General features: G+C 46.2%; 2 protein-coding genes across 4 annotated transcripts in view; one reads left to right on the top strand and one right to left on the bottom strand.

The window, feature by feature from the left end:
* Positions 1-11,706, bottom strand: part of Metrnl (meteorin like, glial cell differentiation regulator) — a 36,659-nt gene extending 24,953 nt beyond the window's left edge. The window contains exons 1-2 of the mRNA XM_029546200.1: positions 11,514-11,706; positions 3,589-3,662 (exon numbers count right to left, since the gene is read on the bottom strand). The gene's annotated coding sequence lies outside the window, so the exon portion shown is untranslated. The remainder of the gene's footprint in view (positions 1-3,588; positions 3,663-11,513) is intronic.
* Positions 11,707-17,877: 6,171 nt separating this feature from the next.
* Positions 17,878-22,288, top strand: part of B3gntl1 (UDP-GlcNAc:betaGal beta-1,3-N-acetylglucosaminyltransferase like 1) — a 62,844-nt gene continuing 58,433 nt past the window's right edge. For all 3 annotated transcript variants that reach the window (XM_021211859.2, XM_029545739.1, XM_029545740.1), the window contains exons 1-3: positions 17,878-18,030; positions 19,827-19,943; positions 20,031-20,130. In XM_021211859.2, the coding sequence (XP_021067518.1) occupies positions 17,983-18,030; positions 19,827-19,943; positions 20,031-20,130 (265 nt within the window). In that variant the 5' untranslated portion in view covers positions 17,878-17,982. The remainder of the gene's footprint in view (positions 18,031-19,826; positions 19,944-20,030; positions 20,131-22,288) is intronic.

The following is a 22,288-nucleotide window of genomic DNA, read 5'->3' as shown; positions in this document are numbered from 1 at the left end:
CTGGGGAGGTAGTGGAGAGGGGCGCATAGGGGCTGCGTACTAGGGGGTGAAGGAGAAACACTGCTGAATTGGTAAGTTGGAGATCCTGAACCAAGTGGTATATCCCATTGCTTGTTTGTTTTAACTGTGAGTATGGGAGTCTTAAAGGGAGAAGGCATGGAGCACAAAAAGCCTTTTCTTAAGAGAGCTGAAATAGGAGGCTTAAGTTCTCTGAGACTTTGGAGAGAGTGGGTATTGAGCCTGGGTGATGTAATTGGTAGGGTTTGGCAATGGATGGCAAGAGGAGACTTGACTGTAGAGGAGCTATGGGTATCCCATACTCAGGGACCTACTTGGGAGGCCAGTAAAGAGAAAGATGTGCTGGACTGTGGTTTGGAGGAGAAGGAAGAAGGGAAACGGCTGGCCAGCCTAGGGTCAAGTAGACATTGGGAGCAAAAAGAATAGAGGCTCACACTTTAGGTAGAAGGTCCCTTTCCCAGCAAGGGGATTGGACAAGTTGGTACCAGTAGGAAGGACTGGGTAAGGGGAATGCCCCTAAAGATACAGCTAAGTAGTGGGATTTGGTGAGGCTGGTAAAGGCCTTCTTCCTACCCCAACAATAGGGAAACAGAAAGGAGAGATGAGTCCCCGTAACACCCATCAGGACTGAGTAGATAGCCCTGTTGTCTGGAAGGAAGGAGATAGATTGTCCTGGTACTGTGATGACTTCCCAAGGCTCTCTGTTAGACATGATGATGATCGGGCATTTGGGAGCCCAGACCTTCTCAGTCGTCCATGGCCAGACCCTAGGAGGTCTGCTAGAGGGTAGTCTGGGCTTGATGTCTTCATGCTGAGAGAGACACAGGGGTCAGTTAGTAGCCCAATGGGCCTCTTGATGACACCTTGGACATGGTTGGTGGATTTGCAAGGTTCTGGACAGACCCAGGCCCAGTGACCCTCCTGACCACATTTGACCAGGGACATGGTGGTTCACAGGCTTTTGGAAGCAAGGAGACAGTTGCTATGGCTGACTGAAAGGTCTTAACTAGCATCAGGTATTTTTGTTTTGGGGCTTTCTCATCTCTCCCATGGTATACCTTAAAGGCCACCACTAAGACTTCTGCGTGTGGAGTCAGGGGTACCCTCTCTGGGTGTTTACGTTTGGCCCTAATGTCAGGGAAACTCTGGGAGAAGTAGGTCATAAGATGTAGTTTCCCATCTGGAGTCTTGGGATCCAGATTGTTATATTGTAGGAGGGCCTTTATAAAGTGGTCTAGGAATTGAGATGAGTTTCCATGTTTGTCCTGGATGACCTCTTGTATTTTTTCATAATTTACCACTTTTAGGGCAGCTTTATGGATACTAGAAAGGAGGAAAGTCATAAGTTGGTCTCTAGCTAAAATGCCCCCAGGGCATTGTAGTTCCACTACGGATCATGGTTAGGGAACAACTTAGACCAACTCAGATCAACTCAGACTGGGTGAGCAGTATTACTTTGGTGGATTTAATCTGCATGTGTCCTAGCCTGGTCTCAGACTTACCTGCACTCCTCGGGGAGAAGGTTGTTGGTGAGAATCACATAAATGTCATAGAAGGTGAGGTTGTAAGATTAGGTAATAAATTGGAACTCCTTAATGAAGGTAGAGGAATTAGTGGTATACAATGCCAATATATTTCTGAGAGAGCTCACTTAGTGAGAAGGGGAGATGTACCCTGACTAAGTATCCACTCCAGTAACATCCCACAGGGGAGAACTGTGGCCACATTAGGACGGGGAGGGGGGTTAGAGAGGGTCCGTGGTAGAGCAGAAGCAAGAAACAGGAGAACTAAGGGTTGTCAGTGGCCTGAAAGTGGGCACACAAGAGGGTTGATTTGGGTGGTCTATCTCTGAAGAGAGAGGAAGACCAAAGAGGTTGGAGAGGGAGAGAAGAGACTGTGGGTTGAAGCCAGTAGTGAGGGGGAAACTCATTAGCGTGACTGAAAATAGTGAGATCATTTGGTTTGGACTTCATAGCTAGGAGGAGTTGGTTCTTTCCATGGTTGGCTTATACATGTGGTCACTTTAATCCAGATGGGAGTGATGTCACATGGCAAAATCCATCCTTTCCAACCCTAGCAAAGATGGCTGTCAGTCACGAGGCTGCCTCCATCCCGATGGGGGACAGTGGTTAAGATGGCAACAAGCCACATGTTTCCTTTAAGATCACCTATGTATAGACTTTTAACTATCAACCCTGGTGTTATAAGTTTTAAGTTAACCCCTTTGTTACAGACTTTATAGATTTTTAAATCATACCCAAGATCTTGAGGTATGGAAAGTTTACACAGTCATAAACTAAAACCCAAAGAGTAGGAGCTGAGTAGCGATAGTCACACTTGGGAATGGTCTGTCTATTTTGCTTTGCTCTCCTTTCCCAGTACATAGCTAGCCTGGTATGGGACATAGATTTTAGAGGAAACTTTTAAATAATCATGCTTGAATGTAGAGTAGGGGAAGCCGTATTCCAACTCCAGAGCAAGTTTTTAATTGTCCTGCGACAGTGTAAAACAACAGTCTAAGCCACTCATACCTAAAAGACAACTGAATCTGGGAAGCTGAGAAGAAAGAAGGCTTGGAGATAGGAAAATGTTGAGCCCTGGCTATAGATGAGGATGCTGCAGGAGGGAGCTGAGAGAAGCACCAGCCAGGAAGGAGTGGGGGTTGGGGAGGCACCCTGCAGCTGACCTGCTCCTTTGATTTCTCCCCCTCCTGCTAAGCTGGCTCTCTCTTTACAACAAACTTAGAGACCCATCAACTATAACTTGAAAGACAGGACATTTACACAGTGTGTGTGTGTGTGTGTGTGTGTGTGTGTGTGTGTGTGTGTNTGTGTGTGTGTGTGTGTGTGTGTNTGNGGNGGGGGTGGGGATACAACTGGACGACCAGGCAAAAACAAACACAGCTTGGAGCAGAGAAAAGAGAAAACTTGATTGCAGGGAATGGGGAATCTCTTCAATTCCCCAGTTGCTCACAGTATTTGTAAAGGTCTCAGGATCTAGGGTGCCATTAGGTGGCCATTTGGATTGATTATCTAAAGGGTATTGAGGACAAGTTTGATTGCAAAAGCAAATAAATTTGGGGCCCTACTAGCCAGGTGCCAGGTGGAGAGGTTGGAGGTCAGAAAGAAGCATTCCAAAAGGGGAATGAGAAGGTATGGAAGACACAATAGCCGTGTTGTGCTTAAAGAAACTATAAGATTGCAGCGGTAAGGGTGGAGGGACAGGGTCAGGTAGAGAGAGTCAGCTGAGGCCTTAAAGAGGATACCTCTACCTCAGAGAGCACCAGAGCAGTGCTGGCCACTGGATGGGAGCACCGGAGCAGTGCTGGCCGCCCAGTGGGAGCACCAGAGCAGTGCTAGCTGCTCGATGGGAGCACCAGAGCAGTGCTGGCCACTCAATGGGAGAGCAGTGCTGGCCGCCCAGTAGGAGCACCAGAGCAGTGCTGGCCACCCAGTAGGAGCACCAGAGCAGTGCTGGCCGCTCGATGGGAGCACCAGAGCAGTGCTGGCCACTCGTGGTCACTTCCTTGGACTCAGGGAAGTGTTTACACCAAGCAAAGAGAAAAGTTACCTGATGGCCACTGGTGGACGGAGTGCCCAGTGACTGACGAGGTCCTCAGGAGCGGAGCCTGGCCACTCTCCCACCTCAAGGAGTGTACACAGTGTAATATTAATATTCAATAACAAGGCCAAGTGTGTCCAAATCAGCTGGATAATTGGCTTATGTAACATTCTTTAATATTTCCCCCAGACTTCTACAATGATTAGGCTTTGCTGTTATACCATGAAAATTTATTTTAGAAGGAAGACAAGAAAGAAGAAAGGGATGAGAAAGGGAAACAGATTATTCCAGATTCTGAGGGACATTAGTGACCAGGAAGACAACTGCACCCCGAGGGCTTTCCCTGGGTTCAGATCCAGGGTGTTGCTGAAAGAGGAGTAACCCGGGGGCTTTTGGATGTGGACAATTGGCAAGTATTCATCATAGCCATAAGTAACTGCCAGTAACCAGTGAAGCTCAAGTAAACTCAAGTAAACTTACAGTATCACAATGAAAGTACTGGATGAGAGGAAGCAGAGAGGAGGGCTCAGCCTGCTCAGTGAGGTCAGATTCTCAGTTCTTTGGAGATTTGGAATACAGACCCTCTTCCCAAGTCTCTCCACTGCCTGTTCTTGAACTTGAACTCAGCCACCCTGGATTGTCATGCTACATCATCTGTGACCACTGGACATGTACACGCCCTTATTGCTTTCTGGAGCCTGTTTACTGTCTGGAGGGTCCTGGGGTTGGCATCTTGCCTACCAGGGTTTGTTACCTATATCTCTACCCCAAACCTTGAAGCAGTGCCTCTAGAATCACTTTTGTATGAGATAGAGGAAACAAGGTGGGAAAGAAAAGGATTTGTGCTTGCATCTGTGGTGCTAACTGAAAGGCCTAAGGCATTCTTCTTACCTATAAATATGTGTGGCTGTTTAAAAAGACTGACTGTTCTAGAGGTGCGAAGATAAAAGGATCCCTCCATTCACCTTGGAGTGGCCTCATGCTAGAATGTGTTGTCTTGGACTCCTGGATGCTGAGTGTCTCTATGTGTAGGGTTGTGTATGACTTTTAGTCTCTGTTAGTCTGGTTCACTTCTGATTTCCGCACAAACTATAGAGTGCTAGTGGGCAGCCTAGTGCTGGCTGGTGTATGGGATAACACCTGGCTTTCAAACTGAACTTCAACAAAGCACAGGGGCTGGGTGGCAGCCAGCAGGGTAGGTGGAGCCCTGAGAAGAGTTAAAGTGTTTACAGGAAGCCCTTTTGTGGGTAGTTTTGGATTTTTGTCTGTCCTGGCTTCCTTGAAGTCTAGCAAGGGTGGGCAGAATGGCTGCCATGTCCCTTGGCGACCATCATCACCAGATCACTTTCCTGGCCATCCCCAAGCCCAGCTAGTTCATTTCCACCTGCTTCTGACCCTTGCCAGGGTTTCTCCACTGGGTAGTGGAACTCAGAGTAAGCTGAGAATCTGAAGGTCAAATGTCACCTTCAGGGAGCAGTTTATGGTGACACTTCCCTGTCTACCCTGCCACTGCCATAGCCCTTTCTCAAAAAGTTTCACAGCTGGCCAAAGTAGCGTCTTCTCTTTTCCCTGGATGGCACCTGCCAAGACCAAATGACAGATCGTGTCTTGGTCACTGAGGCCCAGCAAGTGCTACACATGGTAGAGGCTCAAGGAGTCCTTAACAGTGGATGCCACCAGGTCCCGACTGCAAAAGCACATCCTCCAACAAGAGGGTATCCTGCACAATGTTCCTGGGCGCTGGGTTCAAGGACCAGCTACAAGGAACTCAGTTTTGAATATCCTTCTCTCACTTGGAGGATGAGGAGGATGTGATAGAAGACACTGAAAAGTCTAGTGTGGCCATCGTGTGACAGCATGTGGAGTTATGTGCCTATGTGTACCAGATGTATGAGGACCAGGAAGTGGGTAGAGGATGACCCAGGTCTCAAACCCAGTTCAAGGTCAGTCATGCTAGGGGGCCCCAGGACTCATGTTAGTTTTGTGGGAAGAGACTCTCCGGTGTTTGCTCAGAATAGATCTACCCAGAACGGCTAGCCTGCTCCAGAGATCCCAACAAGATCCCCTGCCAGTGTCTGCAGGGTGAACATAGCTGCTGGAATTCCAGCAGTGAATGAAGTGCCCCCTCCCCAGGATGGAACGCTGATTTACATTACCTATCTCTCTTGACTTCACTCAGATTTTATTCCTGCGTAGTTTCTGCTTGTGCACATGTGACTTCCATAGTCATAAACAGCTTTGACTTATTTCCCATCCTAAAATTATAATTTAAGTAGTGTTTGAGGGTATTTTCTTCTGGAAAAGGTGAACTTGGGGATAACCTCCTGTGAGTCCCAAGGGCACTCTATTAGCCTTCTTGCCAGTTCTTGCTAGTTCTCCAACTCCGTGATGTAAAGAGCCTCCCCCTCACACCCGCCCCACACACACCCAAGGCTCATGCTTTGGGAAGCACTTTCCCTCAGCTAAACCTCATGTGTTTCCTGTACTTCCAAAGTATCCAGACAGGAAGTGCTAAACCTCAGAAGGCAAAAATAGCTGACTCTTCCCCAAGGGCCATGGCCTCCAGACACAGAGCTATTGCCTGCCAAACCCTGAAGCTCTGGGCCTACTAAGTTTTGCCATTTAACTGTGATCTGATACAAGCCCATTCATTTCCAAAAGGACTAACTTTAGGCCTCAGTCTGTGACTGCTTGGCTCGGGTGTGGTCCTTAGACACAAGAAGATGTAACTAGAGCTAACTGTAGCCAGATGAGCGAAGAGGGGCTCAGGTTGGGTCCCACAACCCCCTAACTCAGGCTCTAGCCTCTAGCGACCAGGAGACCAACAAGGCTTGATGCTATAGCTTTAACTATCCACAGCAAGGAGACAGCCCTGAGGGGAGGGGAATGGGTTCCAGGAGATTCCCTGCCTGGGGTCAATGTCTTCACCATTTATCATGAAGATTCATTGCTGAAGGGCTCAGCTCATAATCCAGAAAAGGAAGAGACAGGGCACTCTGCTTCAACATTGCAAACTTCACAGGCCAGCACACAAAGCACTACCCCTGCCTCAAGCCCAGAGTTTCATGCTCACCGTAACTCATAGCCCACAGGAGAAGCAGCATCAGCCTGAGGCTCAGTGCTCCTTGGAGGCACACACTGGTTGTGGGACCAGACCCACTCCAGGGTCTTGCTGGGTCTCCAGGTGAGAAGTCCTTTTGTAGCATGACTTTCCTAATGTATTCCCTGCTGTGGTTACTCAAGGTCTGGATAAGGACACATGTGTATTGTTGTGGGGACAGGATCCAAAGGAGACGTAGTCTAAAACGGGAAGGGTGGCTAGGAGTCAAGGCCTGAGACTGAAGCATGGCTTCCCTTGCAGAAGTAATGAACCTCTATTATACAAAATACGGACAGGACGAAACAACAACAAATAAATACTGATTAGCACAGGGGTGGCTGTGAGGATGTCCTAAAGTTCCACGTACAGGAAGTAGCAGTTGGGTGGCGGGATGTGTAGTGACTAAACTTGGTGTTCCTGGTACTGGATGACCCTGGGTCATAGGCTGCTGAGGTAAAATCTAACTCTTAAGGGTGGGTCTAATAAAGTGAGTCATCCACAACTTGAATATCCTCAGGGACGGATGGCCCTACAGAGATGATGTCTTTGACAAATGGCCTACAGTTCACATTTCACTACCTGCTCAGAGTCGTCCTGAGATGTGCTGAGTAGGAGTCTCCTTGGGTGTCCCGAACTTCTGGACACCAGTATGACATCATAAGAAATATGTATTTGGACTCTGTCCCAGTTCCTGATTCAACTCTGAAATCTTTTGGAATTTCCTGGACAACAGAAGCAACTTTTGCTTTTTGAGCAAAAGTTTTTTGCTTTTTGAGAAGATCCCCACCCCACCCCCGTCACCAGCCCACCCCATGCTGGCCAACCAAACAATGAGGCTGGGTTGGTACGTAATGTGGTACCGCCTAATTCTGTGGAGTCATAGGTCATATTCTTAGGGTTCTTGGTACTCAACATGTGTACGCATCTGGCTGCTTGTCTATATACTTTTCTGTGTCCCTTAAAATAATCTGGAAAAGCACTTCATGTTTGCTTAAGTTTGCATGAGCCCAAAAGCAGAATATATGGGAAGCTAAGTCAGACAGAAACACAGGGAAACTAGGGGCCTAGTACCTGTAATAATGACTGAAGCAGAGTATGTGATATCAACCTAGGGTGATGCCAGAACCTATTTTCTCAGATGCCTACAACGCCTTGTGAATTTTGAAGCCTCTGGCGCTTTCTGCCTCTGATATTTGCACTATTTAGGGGAGCAGACATTAAGCGAAAGAGGTTGTTAAGTTACCCAAAACTACAGGCTACTGAGTGGGATATGGTCTTTCCAGCCAGCATTGACTTTGGGGCCCCTCACCACAGGCCTCTTTTTGATGACTTACAGCAATCAGGGAGTCTAACCCTCCATAGGACCCCAAGGAAACCAGGGAGGTTCTGGGAAGACAAAGTTAACCTGAAGCAGGGCCAATCCCTCTCAGTTCTAGGGGAGGAATAAGCTGCTGAGAAACCCCTCCATTGTCAATGGGTTATTCTATGGACCTTATACCCGGCTCTGCAAAGATCCCACCCAGCCTCCCCAAAGGCCCTTTGTAAATGTCTCAGGCACAGTACAAAGCCAAAGACCTGTTCTTGAACCAGGAAACCTTAGGTCCTAAGTGCCTGCCTAGAATTTATAGCCATGCCTCTGATTTGTTAATACATTCATGATTTATAGACCTCTTCATGTTTACAAACCTCAGGAGAAAGTGCAAATTTGTACCCCAAGCAAACTGCCATGGTTAGTATCACCCAAAATCCATGTGTCAGAAACTTTGTTCTCAAAATCACACATGCGTTAATGGTATTTAAAGGCTGAGATGAGGCAAGATAGAAAGACAGGGAAAATGAAGGGATATGGGGAGAGAGAAAGAGTCCCTCGCTCTTGCTGGCTGAGAATCGTGTGTGCGCGCGTATGTAGCCCAAGATGACTTTAAACTTGACAATCCCCCTACCTCACCTTCTCAACAATTATCTTTTCCTTAATAAATTTTGAGTTTGCTTGATAGTGTCTTGTTTCGTAATTCTCTTCTGTGGTTCAAGTCCAGAATCCCAGGTTCATTTAAGTACTGGTCTCTGAAAATAACTCCTCGAGCTGGCAGCACTGAGCCACAGTTCCCATTGCTACTGACAGGGCCTTTGGGAGACAATTGGGACTAGAATGGTTGGGTATGGAGCCACCTTCAGTAAGCACCACAGACGACCTCTTGAGCATGAGAAGCATGCCGAGCCCCCTTCTTGAGGAGTTAGTCCCCAAATACTCCAGGGGCTGTCTTAGGAGCCAGCCCCTCTCCTCCCTGCTGCCTATGATACTTCCTGGCCCCAGGATTCTGGACCTGAATCAGCAACCAGCTCACATGATTGTTGGTCTCCGCCAGCAAAGGGGACTTGGCAGTACACAAAAAAGACCCTGTCCCTGCCCCCACAGAGCCAGCAGTTTAGAGACAGTGCTGGAAGCCCTTAATAGAAAGACTTCCTGTGGAAGGGATAAGCAGACAGTGTGGGTGGGAGAGGGGGGGATGGCAGAGGTGGGGTGGCCTAAAGCAGCCCTCAAATGGGGGGGGGTATGGGTAGGGAGTCACAGACGACTATCATCTGAGGAGGACTGAATTTGATATTGTCTTAGGGTTTCTATTGCTGGGATAAAACACCTTGACCAAAGGCAACTTGGAGGGGAGGTTATTTCAGCTTATAGTTCCACAGCGCAATCCATCACTGAGAGAAGACAGGGCAGGAACTCAAACATGGCAGGAATATGACGGCAGGCACTGATGAACGGCCAGAGGTATGCTGGTTACTGGCTTGTTCTTGTGGCCTGCCTGCTCACCCTGCTTTTTTGCACCCAGGACCACCTGCTCAGGGCTGGCCCCACCCACAATAGGCTAGGCCTACCAATAACAGTCACCAGTCAAGAAAACATACCACAATTTACCTGCAAGTCAGTGTTATGGAGGCACTGTCTCAATTCCTAAATATGTCTTTAGCTTGTGTCGAGATGACATATAACTAGCCAGCACAGATATGCAGTTTGGAATGGTGTCCCTAGAAATTGTGGGGGTAAGGGGAAACAGTAAAAAGTACAGAGGCAACTGTGCCCAGCAGACTTGTAGCCTGGAATGACAATGGAATAGCTCCTCCTTGAGCCCAGGAACTTGTGAGTGGGCCTGAGTTCTTTCTGAACCCACTATAGTTGAATAAGCTGAGTTTAGTTTTTTGAAGCCTAGGCTACTACTGACCCTATACCTATCTATTGGTGTAGCTCCTCTCTGCTTACACAACTCCCTACAGGACAGAACCTTCTAATCAGTGTCCTCATTGCAATCTGCTCTTTCCTTTCCGTGGCAGTGACCATAAGGATAAATTTCCTTTATATCGTAGAACAGCCACAGATAGACTCAGATTTTAAGTCTAGGCATTGCTAGTTGCAGCCTACATCATCAACTCTCTGACCCCAGTGTGCTGGAAAGTTTTCTAGGGCAACTTATCCAGCATCCCAGGTACTTAGCTGGATCTCGCTCTAGAGCAAATGTCCAGGAATGTTTGAGGAATCAGGGTGACCATGGTGACATTTGCCTCCACCTCCTTAATGATTTGACCACTGAGGACAACCTGAAACTATGTAACCTACCATGGACCATGGGAAAGCAAGGGGCTAGAAATGCTCACAGCTAACCTGAAGAGGATCAGGGGCAGAGTGGTAGCTACACAGGCTAAGAACTCACAGCTTGCCTCCTAGTAGTAAGGCTTTTACCATGATCTATGGTAACCAGGTATGTCACCTTCCTTAGCTGGTTTAGTTTTTGTTAAGAGGTGGGCTCTAGTTTGCAGTAAGGTATACAAGTTTATGTGGCACAATGACATGGCCAGGCTAGGGTCACTTGGCCAGGACAAGTCAGAGCTGAGAAGGAGGTCCCACGTGGCCCCGAGCCATTGGCTTCAGTCTCTACCCCAGGCTTCTGTCCAGTCACAGCCTTTCCCACTGGTACAGCTATGGATCAAAAGAGGTTTCAACAGACATGCTTTGGCATTGTCCTGGCTGCAATGGAGCTACAAGTTGTTGGGTGCTGAAGCTTGTGCTTCTCAGCAAATCTCTTCTGTGAGGTCAAGGACTGCTAAGGAAGACCCTGAAGCCAGTTCCCCCGGAGGTCTCATCAGAAGTGGAGGCTGTCAACTTCTTAAGATGACTAGCTTCAACAGCCACATTAGCAACTGCTTTCCTTCCTGAGACCTCAGGGAAACACAAAGTTGCTCCCAGAGTCTCTGGCCTGCCACCTCTCCTCCACATTCTTTGTTGGTGGTCGATCCCAGCACTCTCTCTTACATGCAAACTTTTATGGACATGCCATTTCATATTACTGAGTTCCATAGATTGTTGTAGCTCATGTGAGACATTTTCCTGCCCACATTTTAGAGAACAATGTCTCACTGAATATAATAGGATGTTAATCCTAGGACATTCCTGCCCCCTCTATCAAACAGACAGCTCAAGTTAGGTGGATAATGTAGCTTGCTATACCCTAATACAACCTAAAGGGACCTGCTATCTACCCTTGAATTATCCTAGACCTAGAGGTACCTCTGGCTTTAACACCTCCAAACTATCCTCGAGTTCTGTGTGCACAAGCGGGTGGTTCCTTGTGCAAGTCAAGAAACTTCTATCTTCTTCCCAACCTGGGTCATGCTCCTTCAGCAATCAGGGCCTGCCTACCATGTGTCTGTTCTTCCTTATCTTGAGTCCAGAAGTGGTGCTGACTGGTTTTTGTAAACTTAACACTAATACACATATACACTATCCATATCTGGGAAGAGGGAATCTTAACTAAGAAAATGCATCCATAAGACTTACCTATTAGCAAGTCTATAGAACATTTCCTGAATAATGATTGCCGTGGAAGAACCTCACTCACTGTGGGCAGTGCCATGGCTGGGTAGGTGGCCCTGGATGGTCTAAGAGAGCAGGTTGAGATAGCCAGTAAACAGTACTCTTCCATAACTTCTGCTTCGGTACCCGTCTCCAGGTTCCTCTCTTGAGTTCCTGCTTTGACTTCCTATAATGGTGAACCGTGATGTGGAAATGTAAGTGAGATAACCCTTTGCTCACTGCCCTGCCCCAAGTTCCTTTTGGGCATGGTGTTTTATCACTGCAATAAAAAGCTAACTAAGACAGTGGCTGGTTGGGCCCAGGGATCAGGACGTCTGTAGTTCCTTCAGTAGCCACAAGAGGGCTTAGATTAGATCCAGCCATTCCTGCCTCTGCTGAGGTGGACAATTCTCTAGGCATTGCACAAGGCCTGGAGTTCAACTCTGCAGTGGACTTTATTCTGGACTCCACATGTTCTGACCTCCTCTCCTGCATCACTATAGCCTGTATGGTACCCAAGAATAAAAACACTCCATATGGAAACCTCTGACTCTGGCCGTTTTCTTGGCTGTGGGGTGGGGGATTGGGACCCAGGTCAAGACAAGTACTTTACACAGGCTCACTATACACATGGTTTCTACAGAGAATGCCTTACTGCTTGCTACCTGTTTTCTGCCAAGGCAGACTTATCCTTTCCTGCAGTGGGGCTCTGTGTAGACAGCCTCATCATTACGGAGGCCACAGGCATACTCCATGGCTTTGACACAGACGCGTTCTGAGTGCTGCAGAGATCACGACTGGGAGCCGTGTTCTGCATCACAGGCTCTCCTTTCCTTTCTCGGGATCTGCCTGTAATTCTGAAATCTCCAGCCACATCCTCAAACCATTTCCCATGGATTCCAGGATCTCCATGTGAGAGGAAGGTCACCTCTTCAGAGGTCACAACCCTAACCCTAACCCTGTCTAGTCCAGATGTCTACTCATTTCAGATAGAAAGCTGACCATAGACCAAAGCACAGACACCAAGTCCAATTCAATGAACTAGTGAGAATTACTAGTGTTACTTATGGAAGTATGGGTGAGGGGTACTTATAGAAGTGAAAATGACTCAAAGACAGCTATATCACCGAAGCCTACCCCAGCACGACTGACTACTCAGAAAAACCTGGAAACCTGTGGCACACAGTATAGCCTGGAGGCAGTTCCACATGTTAGAGAGTGTCCTTTCCATGTCATTTAGCTGCTCTGAGCCTCTGCCAGGAAGCTCAGCAGGTCTCTGTTTCTTCCAGACTGCTGAGCTAGTGTGCTGGCTAGTTTTATGACAACTTGACGCAAGTTTGAGTCATTCAGGAAGAGGGAATCTCACTGAGAAAATGGCCTCGCCAGATTGGCCTGAAGATAATCTGCAGTGTTTTTTCTTAATTAGTGATTGATGTGGGAGGGTTCAGCACTCTGTGGGAGGTGCCACCCATGGGCAGGTGTTCCTTGGGTGTATAATAGAAGCAGGCTAAGCAAGCCTAGGAGAACAAGTAATTAGCACTTCTCTATGGCCACTGTATCAGTTCCTGCCGACTTCCTTCAGTGATGTAAGAATCTAAGCTAAAAACCCCTTTCTCCTTAAATTACTTTTGGTTATGGTGTTTCATCACGGCAATAAAAACCCCAACTAAGACAGCTGGTTTCTGCTCCTTCCAGGGGGCTGGGTTTGTCTGAAGGTGACTCTTAACAATTTTACTATTTATATACTCTTGGGGAAAGAGGAACCTAATGAATCTGGTCAATTTTGAAACACCATGAAGCACCATGATCAAAAAGCAAGTTTGAGAAGAAAGCATTTATTTGGTTTATCCTTCCATACTGCTGTTCATCACTGAAGGGAGTCAGGATAGGAACTCAAACAGGACAGGATAATGGAGACAGGAGCTGATGCAGAGGTCATAAAAAGGAGCTGCTTACTGCATTGCTTCATATGGCTTGCTCAGCCTGCTTTCTTATAAAACCCAAGACTACCTGTCCAGGGATAGCACCACCCACCATGGGCTGGGCTCTCCCCCATTGATTACAGGTTGAGGAAACGCCTAACAGCTGGGTCCTCAGCTGAGGCTCCTTCCTCGCTGATGACTCTAGCTAGCTTGTGTCAAGTTGATACACAAAAACCAGCCCCTACACCTTAGAACACCCTGTTATAAAATATTTGGTTGTTTCAATCTCCTCTTGTATATTCTATGTCTTAAGAGGTTTCCTTCCAAGATGGAACGAACTGCTACACAACAAGGGTTTACCCTCATTCAGGAACATATCACACAGGATTTAATCTCTGACTGACTACATCACAGGGCTGCCTTGTGGGAACTCTAATCCCCAGATTTGGATTCTAGGAACATGTGCTGCTGAAAGACAGAATTCTTGGGATCGTGTCCACAGCGAGTCTATGGCCTGTACATTATATTTCTAAAAAGCATAAGCTATAGGTCTTGAATGAGACATTAAATTTTAAGTGTGAGATAAAACTAGCCTATAAAATAGTGAGGTAACATAGAAGTGGGAGCTTTGTATAACCATAGCTTGTTCTCTTCTTGAGGATTGATTTTTTTTTTTTTTTGAGAGGTGCTGGTCACCATGTACAGTTATCTATTGTCCAAGTGTCCCAACCTTCAGCGGAGAGAGGCTCAGTTGAGGTAAATTGAGGTCTGTTTCATTCGTAAACTTGGAAAGAACGCTGGAGGTCTTGAGGCTTTGGCTGTCCTGAGAGCTCATCTGGCTATTGCTTTAAGGCTTTCACCTTGACCTCTGCTGGTGGTAAACCTGGAAGACCATCACTAGGGCCCAGCAACACCCACGTCTTGTCATATCCATGTAGCTATTTGGTGAGTTTGATTCCGGTACCAGTATCATGTAATCCTACATTTTATAAACAAGCATCTAGAGTGTTTGGGTGCTATAACAAAATATAGTCTGGGTAAGTTAATTTTTATTTATTTGTTTATTTTGTTTTTTTCAAGACAGGATTTCTCTATGTAACCCTGGCTGTACTGGAATCCACTCTATAGATTAGGCTGGTCTCTTAGTTAGAGATCCACCTGCCTCTGCTGCTTGAGTGCTGGGATTAAAGGTGTGCACCACCACCACCAGACGGAGGCTGGGTGAATTATAAACAGTAGGATTTTATTTCTCATAGTTCTAAAAGCTGGGAGTTCATCATCACCACGGGATTCAGTGTTTGGTCAGGTCAACTTCTTCACACATGGTACCTCTTGTGTGTCCTCGCATGGCATAGGATGTAGCACTCCCTCAAGTGTCTTGTGTAAGGCAACTAATGTAACAAACTAAGTAGCTCCTAAAAAGCCCCCTCTAACATCATCCTCTGGGCGCCAGGTTCCCATACAGGAGCCTGGGAGACATGACATTTCAGACCACAATAATTTGCCCTCCCTTTAAGTCCTGGGCAGTTAGCACTGGGGCCTCTAAAGATACATAGGTAGCTTTCCTGAGCATTTTGTACAAGCAGCATCAAGCCACAGCTTCAGGAGTTTTGTATCACTCTCCTTCAGATGCCCATAACTACTCATCGGCATCTCTCATCCCTGTTCCTCTTTCCTGATCGGTTTCAGGAGCTTCCTGAAGGCAGTTTGAGTTGTTTACCTTCCTGTTTAAGGAGCTTCCCTGAAGGATGGAATATTTCAATATCAGAGAAAACTGTTGCACAATACTAGGTCAGTCAAGAAGGCTTAGTCACAAAGATTTATTTGTTCTTATGAGGACCTGAGTTTGATTCCCAGGCACCCACATGTTGGTTCATAACCATCTGTAACTCCAGTTCTAGGGGAATCCCAGAAGGCCCTCTTCTGGCCTTCACAGCTAACACACACAGTACATATACATATATGCATGCAGAACACTTATACACTAAAGAAAACATATTTTTTAAAATGTCTACATATGCTGGGCAGTGGAGGCACACACCTTTAATCCCAGAGGCAGAGGCAGGCAGATTTCTGAGTTGAAGGCCAGCATGGTCTACAGAGTGAGTTCCAGGACAGCCAGGGCTACACAGAGAAACCCTGTCTCGAAAAACAAAAACAAAAACAAAAGCCTAGAAAGGAACTTTCTTGCTGCGAAAGATTACAGGAGGTGAGATGGAAGCAGTGCAGCCCACTCCGATCACAAACGTGTAGAAACTACCTGTGCTTCCTTATCTTCAGGCAACTGTGCAGCAAGAATGCTACTTACTACTAAGTCATTTGAAATGAAACTATTCTCCACACATTAACTCCAAGAGACCATTAGGTCTTTGAAAACAAATCCTCAGATTGCCTCGGTCAGACTTAAAGATAAGGTTGTATTTCTACTCAACTCATTTAATGCTATTTTCTACTGACTTTTCAGATAAGATGCAATTTCAGTAAAAATATCATACATGACATAGTGCTTTGCTTTGTAACAAGCTACCGAATATTTTGCATTTGATCTAATTTTTAAAACAAAACTTTTATTTTTCTGTGGAAGAGGTGCTCACAGACACACCCATATGCCTTAGTTTAGAGCACTTAAGAGTAGTAACCTGAGTGGGTTAGTCCAGGTAAGAGGGAAGCATATTTCTAGACACAGCACACCCACTGTACACAGCTCCTGCGGTTTCTATCACTTGCTCACCTTCTCTATGTGAGGTGAGCTAGAGAGCTCTCACAGCGACCTGCAAAGGTCCTATCATAGCTCTGTTCTCTCCCAGTGATCTGCAAAGGTCCTATCATAGCTCTGCTCCAGCTTCATGGGAAGAGGGCGGATACCCTGTTTATACAGGCAGTTAAGAGCACTTGTCGCTCTTGCAGAGACATGGTATTGAGTCCCAGCACCTGCCTGGTGGCTCACAACTGTCTGTAATTCCAGTTTCAGGGGGTCTGGCTGTCTCTTCTGACCTTCATGGGCACCAGGGAGGCAATGTGGTACACACACATACATGCAGGCAAAACACTCTTATACATAAAATAAATTAATCAAATTTTGAAAAGCACTGCAGTCTAAAGCTTTGCTGAGAGCTCTTGCTATTTTTAAATTACGTTTTATTTTGCGCACGTGTTGGGGGTGTGGGGGTGTGTGCGCCATAGCCTGTATGTTCGGAGGTCAGAGGATAACCTGTGGGAGTGGGTGCTCTCCTTGATACCACGTGGGTTCCAGGGCTCAAAGTTGGGTTCTAAGGCTTGGCAGCAACTGTCTTTATCCGTTGAGCCATCTCTTCCACCCATCTCCTGCTATTTTTAAGTGTGGAAACTATTGAAGGGCTGCTTGGTGCCAAGGCCAGTGCGTGACCTCAGTGTCACCCCTCACAAATGGAGGGTGTGGATGACCAAAATATGCCATCTTAAAATATATTTCTAGTTGTAGGATGACCATTCGGAGAAACTGCAGAAACAAGCGTAAGTCAGAAAAGCACTTTGTTTGGAAAAGAAATGTGCATGGGTTATCTACAATAAGTAATCAGGTGTTTTATCGCTATCTGGGTTCCACGCAGCCCAGAGGTTGTCACCTGTCCTTTGGAAGTCGTTTAGTGAAACCTTTTGGTTCTATGGGACGCCTAACTTTGGGACTCCCACAATTCATAGAACACTTCCTTCCCTCGTCACCCGTCAGTATCCCCCAGGTCGATGAATCTCTCGTGTAGCATTGGAACTCAGCTATCTGGCTTTGACTGGGCCTTGGGTCCATGAGAACTATCTACCTTTGGCTCACTCCAGATAGACCCAGTCCAGACCCAGAACCTTCCTCCAGAAGGGGGTTCTTTCTCCTTGTCTGGAGCAGTCAGACCAAACAAGATTCTGATGAAATGTCGCCTGTTGGTTTTAAGCTTACTGGCATTTTCCTTTTTAAAATTTACATAGGCCCAACCTGTGGTGGGATTTTAAAGTAACCACCTACTTGCACAGGGTGGCACGCCCCCCCCCCCCCAAGTTCCCCCGTTCTCAAGTATTTTTATATCGTTAGTTTGGCTGCGGGACTTCAGTTTGGGATTATTTCCGTCAGGTGGGGCAGGAGGACTTCCGCAAGCCAAGAAGCCGCAAAGGCAAGTGAGAAGGAGGGCGCAAAGCCCGGGCGCCCACGGACTCCGGAAGCCCAACCCTTTGCCCGGCCCGGCCCCGCCCACACCCAGCTGTGCCGCCCCCCCCCCTCGCGCCGAGAAAGGCGGCTCGCCCCGCCCTCTCCACCATCCAGAGAACACCGACAGGCCGCCTCACTGAGCATTCTTCTCGAAGGACAGCCTTCCCTTACTGACTGACGTGTCTCTATACCAATAGAACGTGGCTGTTCCCCCAACAGCCCTCCCATACCCGTAAGTCCCTAGCCAGCCACGTGGCTCTGCACCAATCGGAAGCGGTCCAGTCTGTGCGTCGCCTCCTGGAGCTTGCTGTGCACGCGTTGGCCTCCTAGGCAGGACTGCAAAGGGCAGTGGTGCCGCGCTATGGAGCTCTCCGAGAACGCCACAATGCGCGGCCCGCTGGCCCTAGTGGTAGGTATGGCCGGGTGAGACGCGGTCCCGCCCTCTTGTGCCTTCTTCTGTTGCTGTTTCTCCCTCCCTCCACGGTAGTCATCCTGCCTCCTGCTCGCAGCCGCTAGGTTTCACGTACGCTGCCACGGGTTCAGGCCGTTTCGAAGTGGACACGTGTCCGAGCTCCTACGGTATCCTGCACACCTACCTGTCCGACACTCTAGCGTCCCTCCCGCCTTGTCCCCGCTCGCCACCATGCCACACCTATCTTAATACCTAGCCGGTGGGTTAGATGTCTGAGGCCAGGACACATTAAGAATGGTTCACAGGCATAGCGCCAAGTGATTTTATTTTTCATGCCAGTCTTACTGAAATCGGAAACCGGTAAATCAAGGCTTTTATCAGAATTTTTTTTTTTTTTTTTAATGTTGTGAGGTCTGTAGCTCTGGCTGGCCTGCAGCACATGCAGCTGAAGATAACCTTGAAAACCCTCCAGCATCTGAGACACACTTACTGATACCAAATACGAGTCATAACACCCCTCTTCAGTTAAAATCTTGTAGGTCTTCAGAAAATTAAAAATGTTCTTTCCTTTACAAAGTAAGTCTAGAGGACTGGGTGTGTGACTCTGACATGCATCTGAAAGGCCCTGGGCTCAAATAAATAACAAGTCTTTAAGCAGCATGTTTTCAGAATAAACACAAACAGGATAGAATGCCACTTTGGGATCATCAGCTCCTCAAAGAGCGTTTCATTTGTAAAGAACCCTGTGTCTTCAACACTCCTTTATAAGATTCTTATAACCATGTTCAGAGTCAGTAATTTAAAGTACACTGTATGTAGATGGCCTCTATAGTAATTTATGTAGATATTGTCTATATTATGTGTAGACCTTGTCTGTAGAGATTATATAGCTATTGTCTGTGTTATATATAGCTTTGTAACATGTATATATATGTATGTATATGTTCACATCTACCTAGCCTATTGGGTTTCCTGCTCAGAAACATGTCCAATTTTATTTTTTTCCACATTAATTCAAGGGGGGTGAGGCCAACTGTTAATTTCTTGGCTATTCTTTACTACTTACTATATTATATAAAACTGAGGCAGTTCCTTGTTCCTTTGGTTATCAGTTTTCAGTGATTTTATTCCATACTACTTTAGGAACTTTGGCTTTGTGAGATTTCCTGAGAAAAAGTGCAGGTACCAGAATTCAAGTGTAGAAGAAAGATTAAGGGCCTCTCCATGACCTCTTGGTCCAGCTTGGCTCTTTGATGAGTTGTGATGACCCCTATAAAGGGGTCACTCTGTTGGAGTCTAGTTCTCATGAGCAGGGGATATTTAACCAGAATGATGATGCTCTTGCCTAGTGATTAGAATCATGAATCTACCACTGACTGAGGGGTCATTTTGATGCTTTTAAGGTTTCCCCTCCCTTTCAAAAGCATCTAGAAGGGAATGGGGACAGAAAGACCATTGGGTAAAGGCACTTCTCACCAAGCTTGATAACCTGAATTCGTTCCTCATGGTCATGTGTACACGTACAATAATGGATGAATAAATGGAACAATTTTTAAAAGCATCACAAACCTAAGGGGTACCGAAGACCTATTGAATATTATGGACCAAATGAATGCCAAAAGCTTAGAGAGGAGAAACAAACATTTTTGGTTTGTTGGGCATACCCTATCCATCATGAGGCCTGGTCCTAGAGCTGAAGGCCAGGGCCTCATCTTGTGGGATAGACATATCTGGATGCTGAAGGGAGGGCAGTTCTCCATATCTGTTTGTTAACACGTTTCTCTGAATTCTAGTCTGTTATCCTCCCGGTGCACAACGCTGAGCAGTGGTTGGATGAGTGCCTGATGTCTGTTTTGCAGCAAGACTTTGAAGGTGTCATGGAGCTCTCTGTTTTTAACGATGCCAGCAAGGTATTTACGGGCCAGCTGTTGGGTGATTCAATACTTTACAGAACACATTTGAGGGAAGTGTCCTGACCTGCTGTGTCATACTTACAGGACAAGTCTAGGGCCATCATTGAAAAATGGAAGGTGAAACTGGAAGATTCTGGCATCTCTGTAGTCATTGGAGGCCATGACTCTCCTTCTCCCAGAGGAGGTAAAATATAGAATTGTAATTATGGTTTCTTAGCAACCTAAAAACTTAAAAGATTTCGTATTGCTACAATCTGGAGAAAAGTATCCTGGTGAAAAAAAAGCATCCTGGTAACCTCCAGATCTCGTGATTAGGTCTACTAAGAACCAAGTGGGCCTCGGTGTCTTTCTGTCTGTCTGTCTGTCTGTCTGTCTGTCTGTCTGTCTCTCTCTCTCTCTCACACACACACACACACACACACACACACACACACACACAGCAGGCTGACCTAGAACTCACAGAGATCTGTCTGCCTCTGCCTACCACTGCCTCCCATTCAGTTGGTTTCTCCCTCTTTGGTAAGGATTTATTGCTGTCTCTGTTTACATCCATTCCCAGTCTGTAGGTGGAGCTTAATCTATGTGTGAGTTTTAGGAGGTGTTGTCTTTGAGAGATGATGGGGTCATGGGAGTAGAGATTCATGAATGGAAATAGGATTAGTGCTTATGGAAGAGGCTCCAAATAACCCTTTACCCTTCTCATGTGTGAGGATAAAGGGGAAATAACCTCAATGAATCAGGAAGCCCTCATCTGATACCGAATCTGCTCATGCTTTGATCTTGGATATATGACTCTCTCTTAAGTGCATGGGTTACTCTGGTTCAAGGCAATTGCCAATGTAGTTCATTTCTATAATTCCTTAAGCACAGTTTTATTAGTATCCATCTATTGTAACATGCCAATACCTCATTCCTTTTTAGAGAATAATGAAGTTGTACAGATAAACTATGTTTTGTTTATCCACTTCATCAGTTGATGGGCATTTAGACTTTTCCACTTTTTGGAGATTTTTGACAATGGGTTCAATAAAAATACTTGTGTACAAGTTTTTTGTTTGAACACTGAGTTTTCAAATATTTTGGATACGTGAACATTGTGTTTCAAATTTATGGAGCATATACCTTACAATTTTATATTTTCCAACTTGAAGACCGGCCAAACTGTTAATCTCAGTATAGTACTAATTTACACTTTCCAGTGGGACCCATTTACTTATATCTGGCTGTCACTTGTTATTTTGTCACTTGTAATTACTACTCCTTTAGCCATTCTGGTGAGTGTGAGGTATTTGATTGTGGGTTTGTTTGCATTTCCAAATGGCTAATGATGTTGAGCCTTGTGTTGACAGTCTGGCTATGTGTGTCTTTGGATCAACTCTCTGTCCATTGTTTCCTTGAGTAGTTTGTTTCTTTTCGTTGCTGAGCTGTAGAAGCAGTGTGTCCGGGTGGCATGCCAGAGCGCTGTTAGATGTATAATTTACTACACTGCCTTATATTCTTTGAATTAGCCTCTTGTGGTAGTTGCCTTTGGTGCTCGAAAGTTTACAGTTGGTGAAATCCAGTTTAGTTTTGTTTTCATTGGCATGTCTTTTGGTGTCAGTATCTCAAACAACCATTGCTACATCAGACTAGTAAAGAAATTACTCATTTTTTTACTTCAGGGATTTTTATTCTTTTATTGCTTATATTTAGTCTTCAGTCCATTGTGAGTTAATTCTTATAAATGAGAGAACTGTTAATTTTTATAAATGTTTAGCCCCCTGACTAAAACATCTTTTTTGAAGAATCTGTAGGTGCACCTACAGATCCTGGTAATTTCCAGGTCTGCCGATTAGGTCTGTTGTCTACTGAGAACCAAGTGGGCCTCAGTGTCTGTCTGTCTGTCTGTCTCTGTCTCTGTCTATGTCTCTGTCTCTGTCTCTCTCTCTCTGTCTGTCTCTGTCTCTTTCTCTCTCTCTCTCTCTCTCACACACACACACACACACACACACACACTCACAGAGCAGACTGACCTAGAACTCACGGAGATCTATCTGCCTTATTTGAATACCATTCAGTGTTCTTTCTTTTTTAATGTTTATGGGTGTATGTCTATGTACCATATGAGTGTACCTGGTGCCCACGGAGGCCAGCGGGGGGTGTCAGCTTCCTGGAGATGAGTTACAGGCACTTGTCAGCTGCCACCTAGGGGCTGTGAATTGAACTTTGGACCTCTGGAAGAGTATTTGGTGCTCTTAACCACAGAGCCATCTCTCGAATCATCAACAGGTTTTTGCACTTTCTCTCTCTCTCTCTCTCTCTCTCTCTCTCTCTCTCTCTCTCTCTCTCTCTCTCTCTCTCTC

This window comes from Mus pahari, chromosome 14 (assembly GCF_900095145.1).
Source record: "Mus pahari chromosome 14, PAHARI_EIJ_v1.1, whole genome shotgun sequence".
NCBI lineage: Eukaryota > Metazoa > Chordata > Mammalia > Rodentia > Muridae > Mus > Mus pahari.
This window is presented reverse-complemented; position numbering and strand designations above follow the sequence as displayed.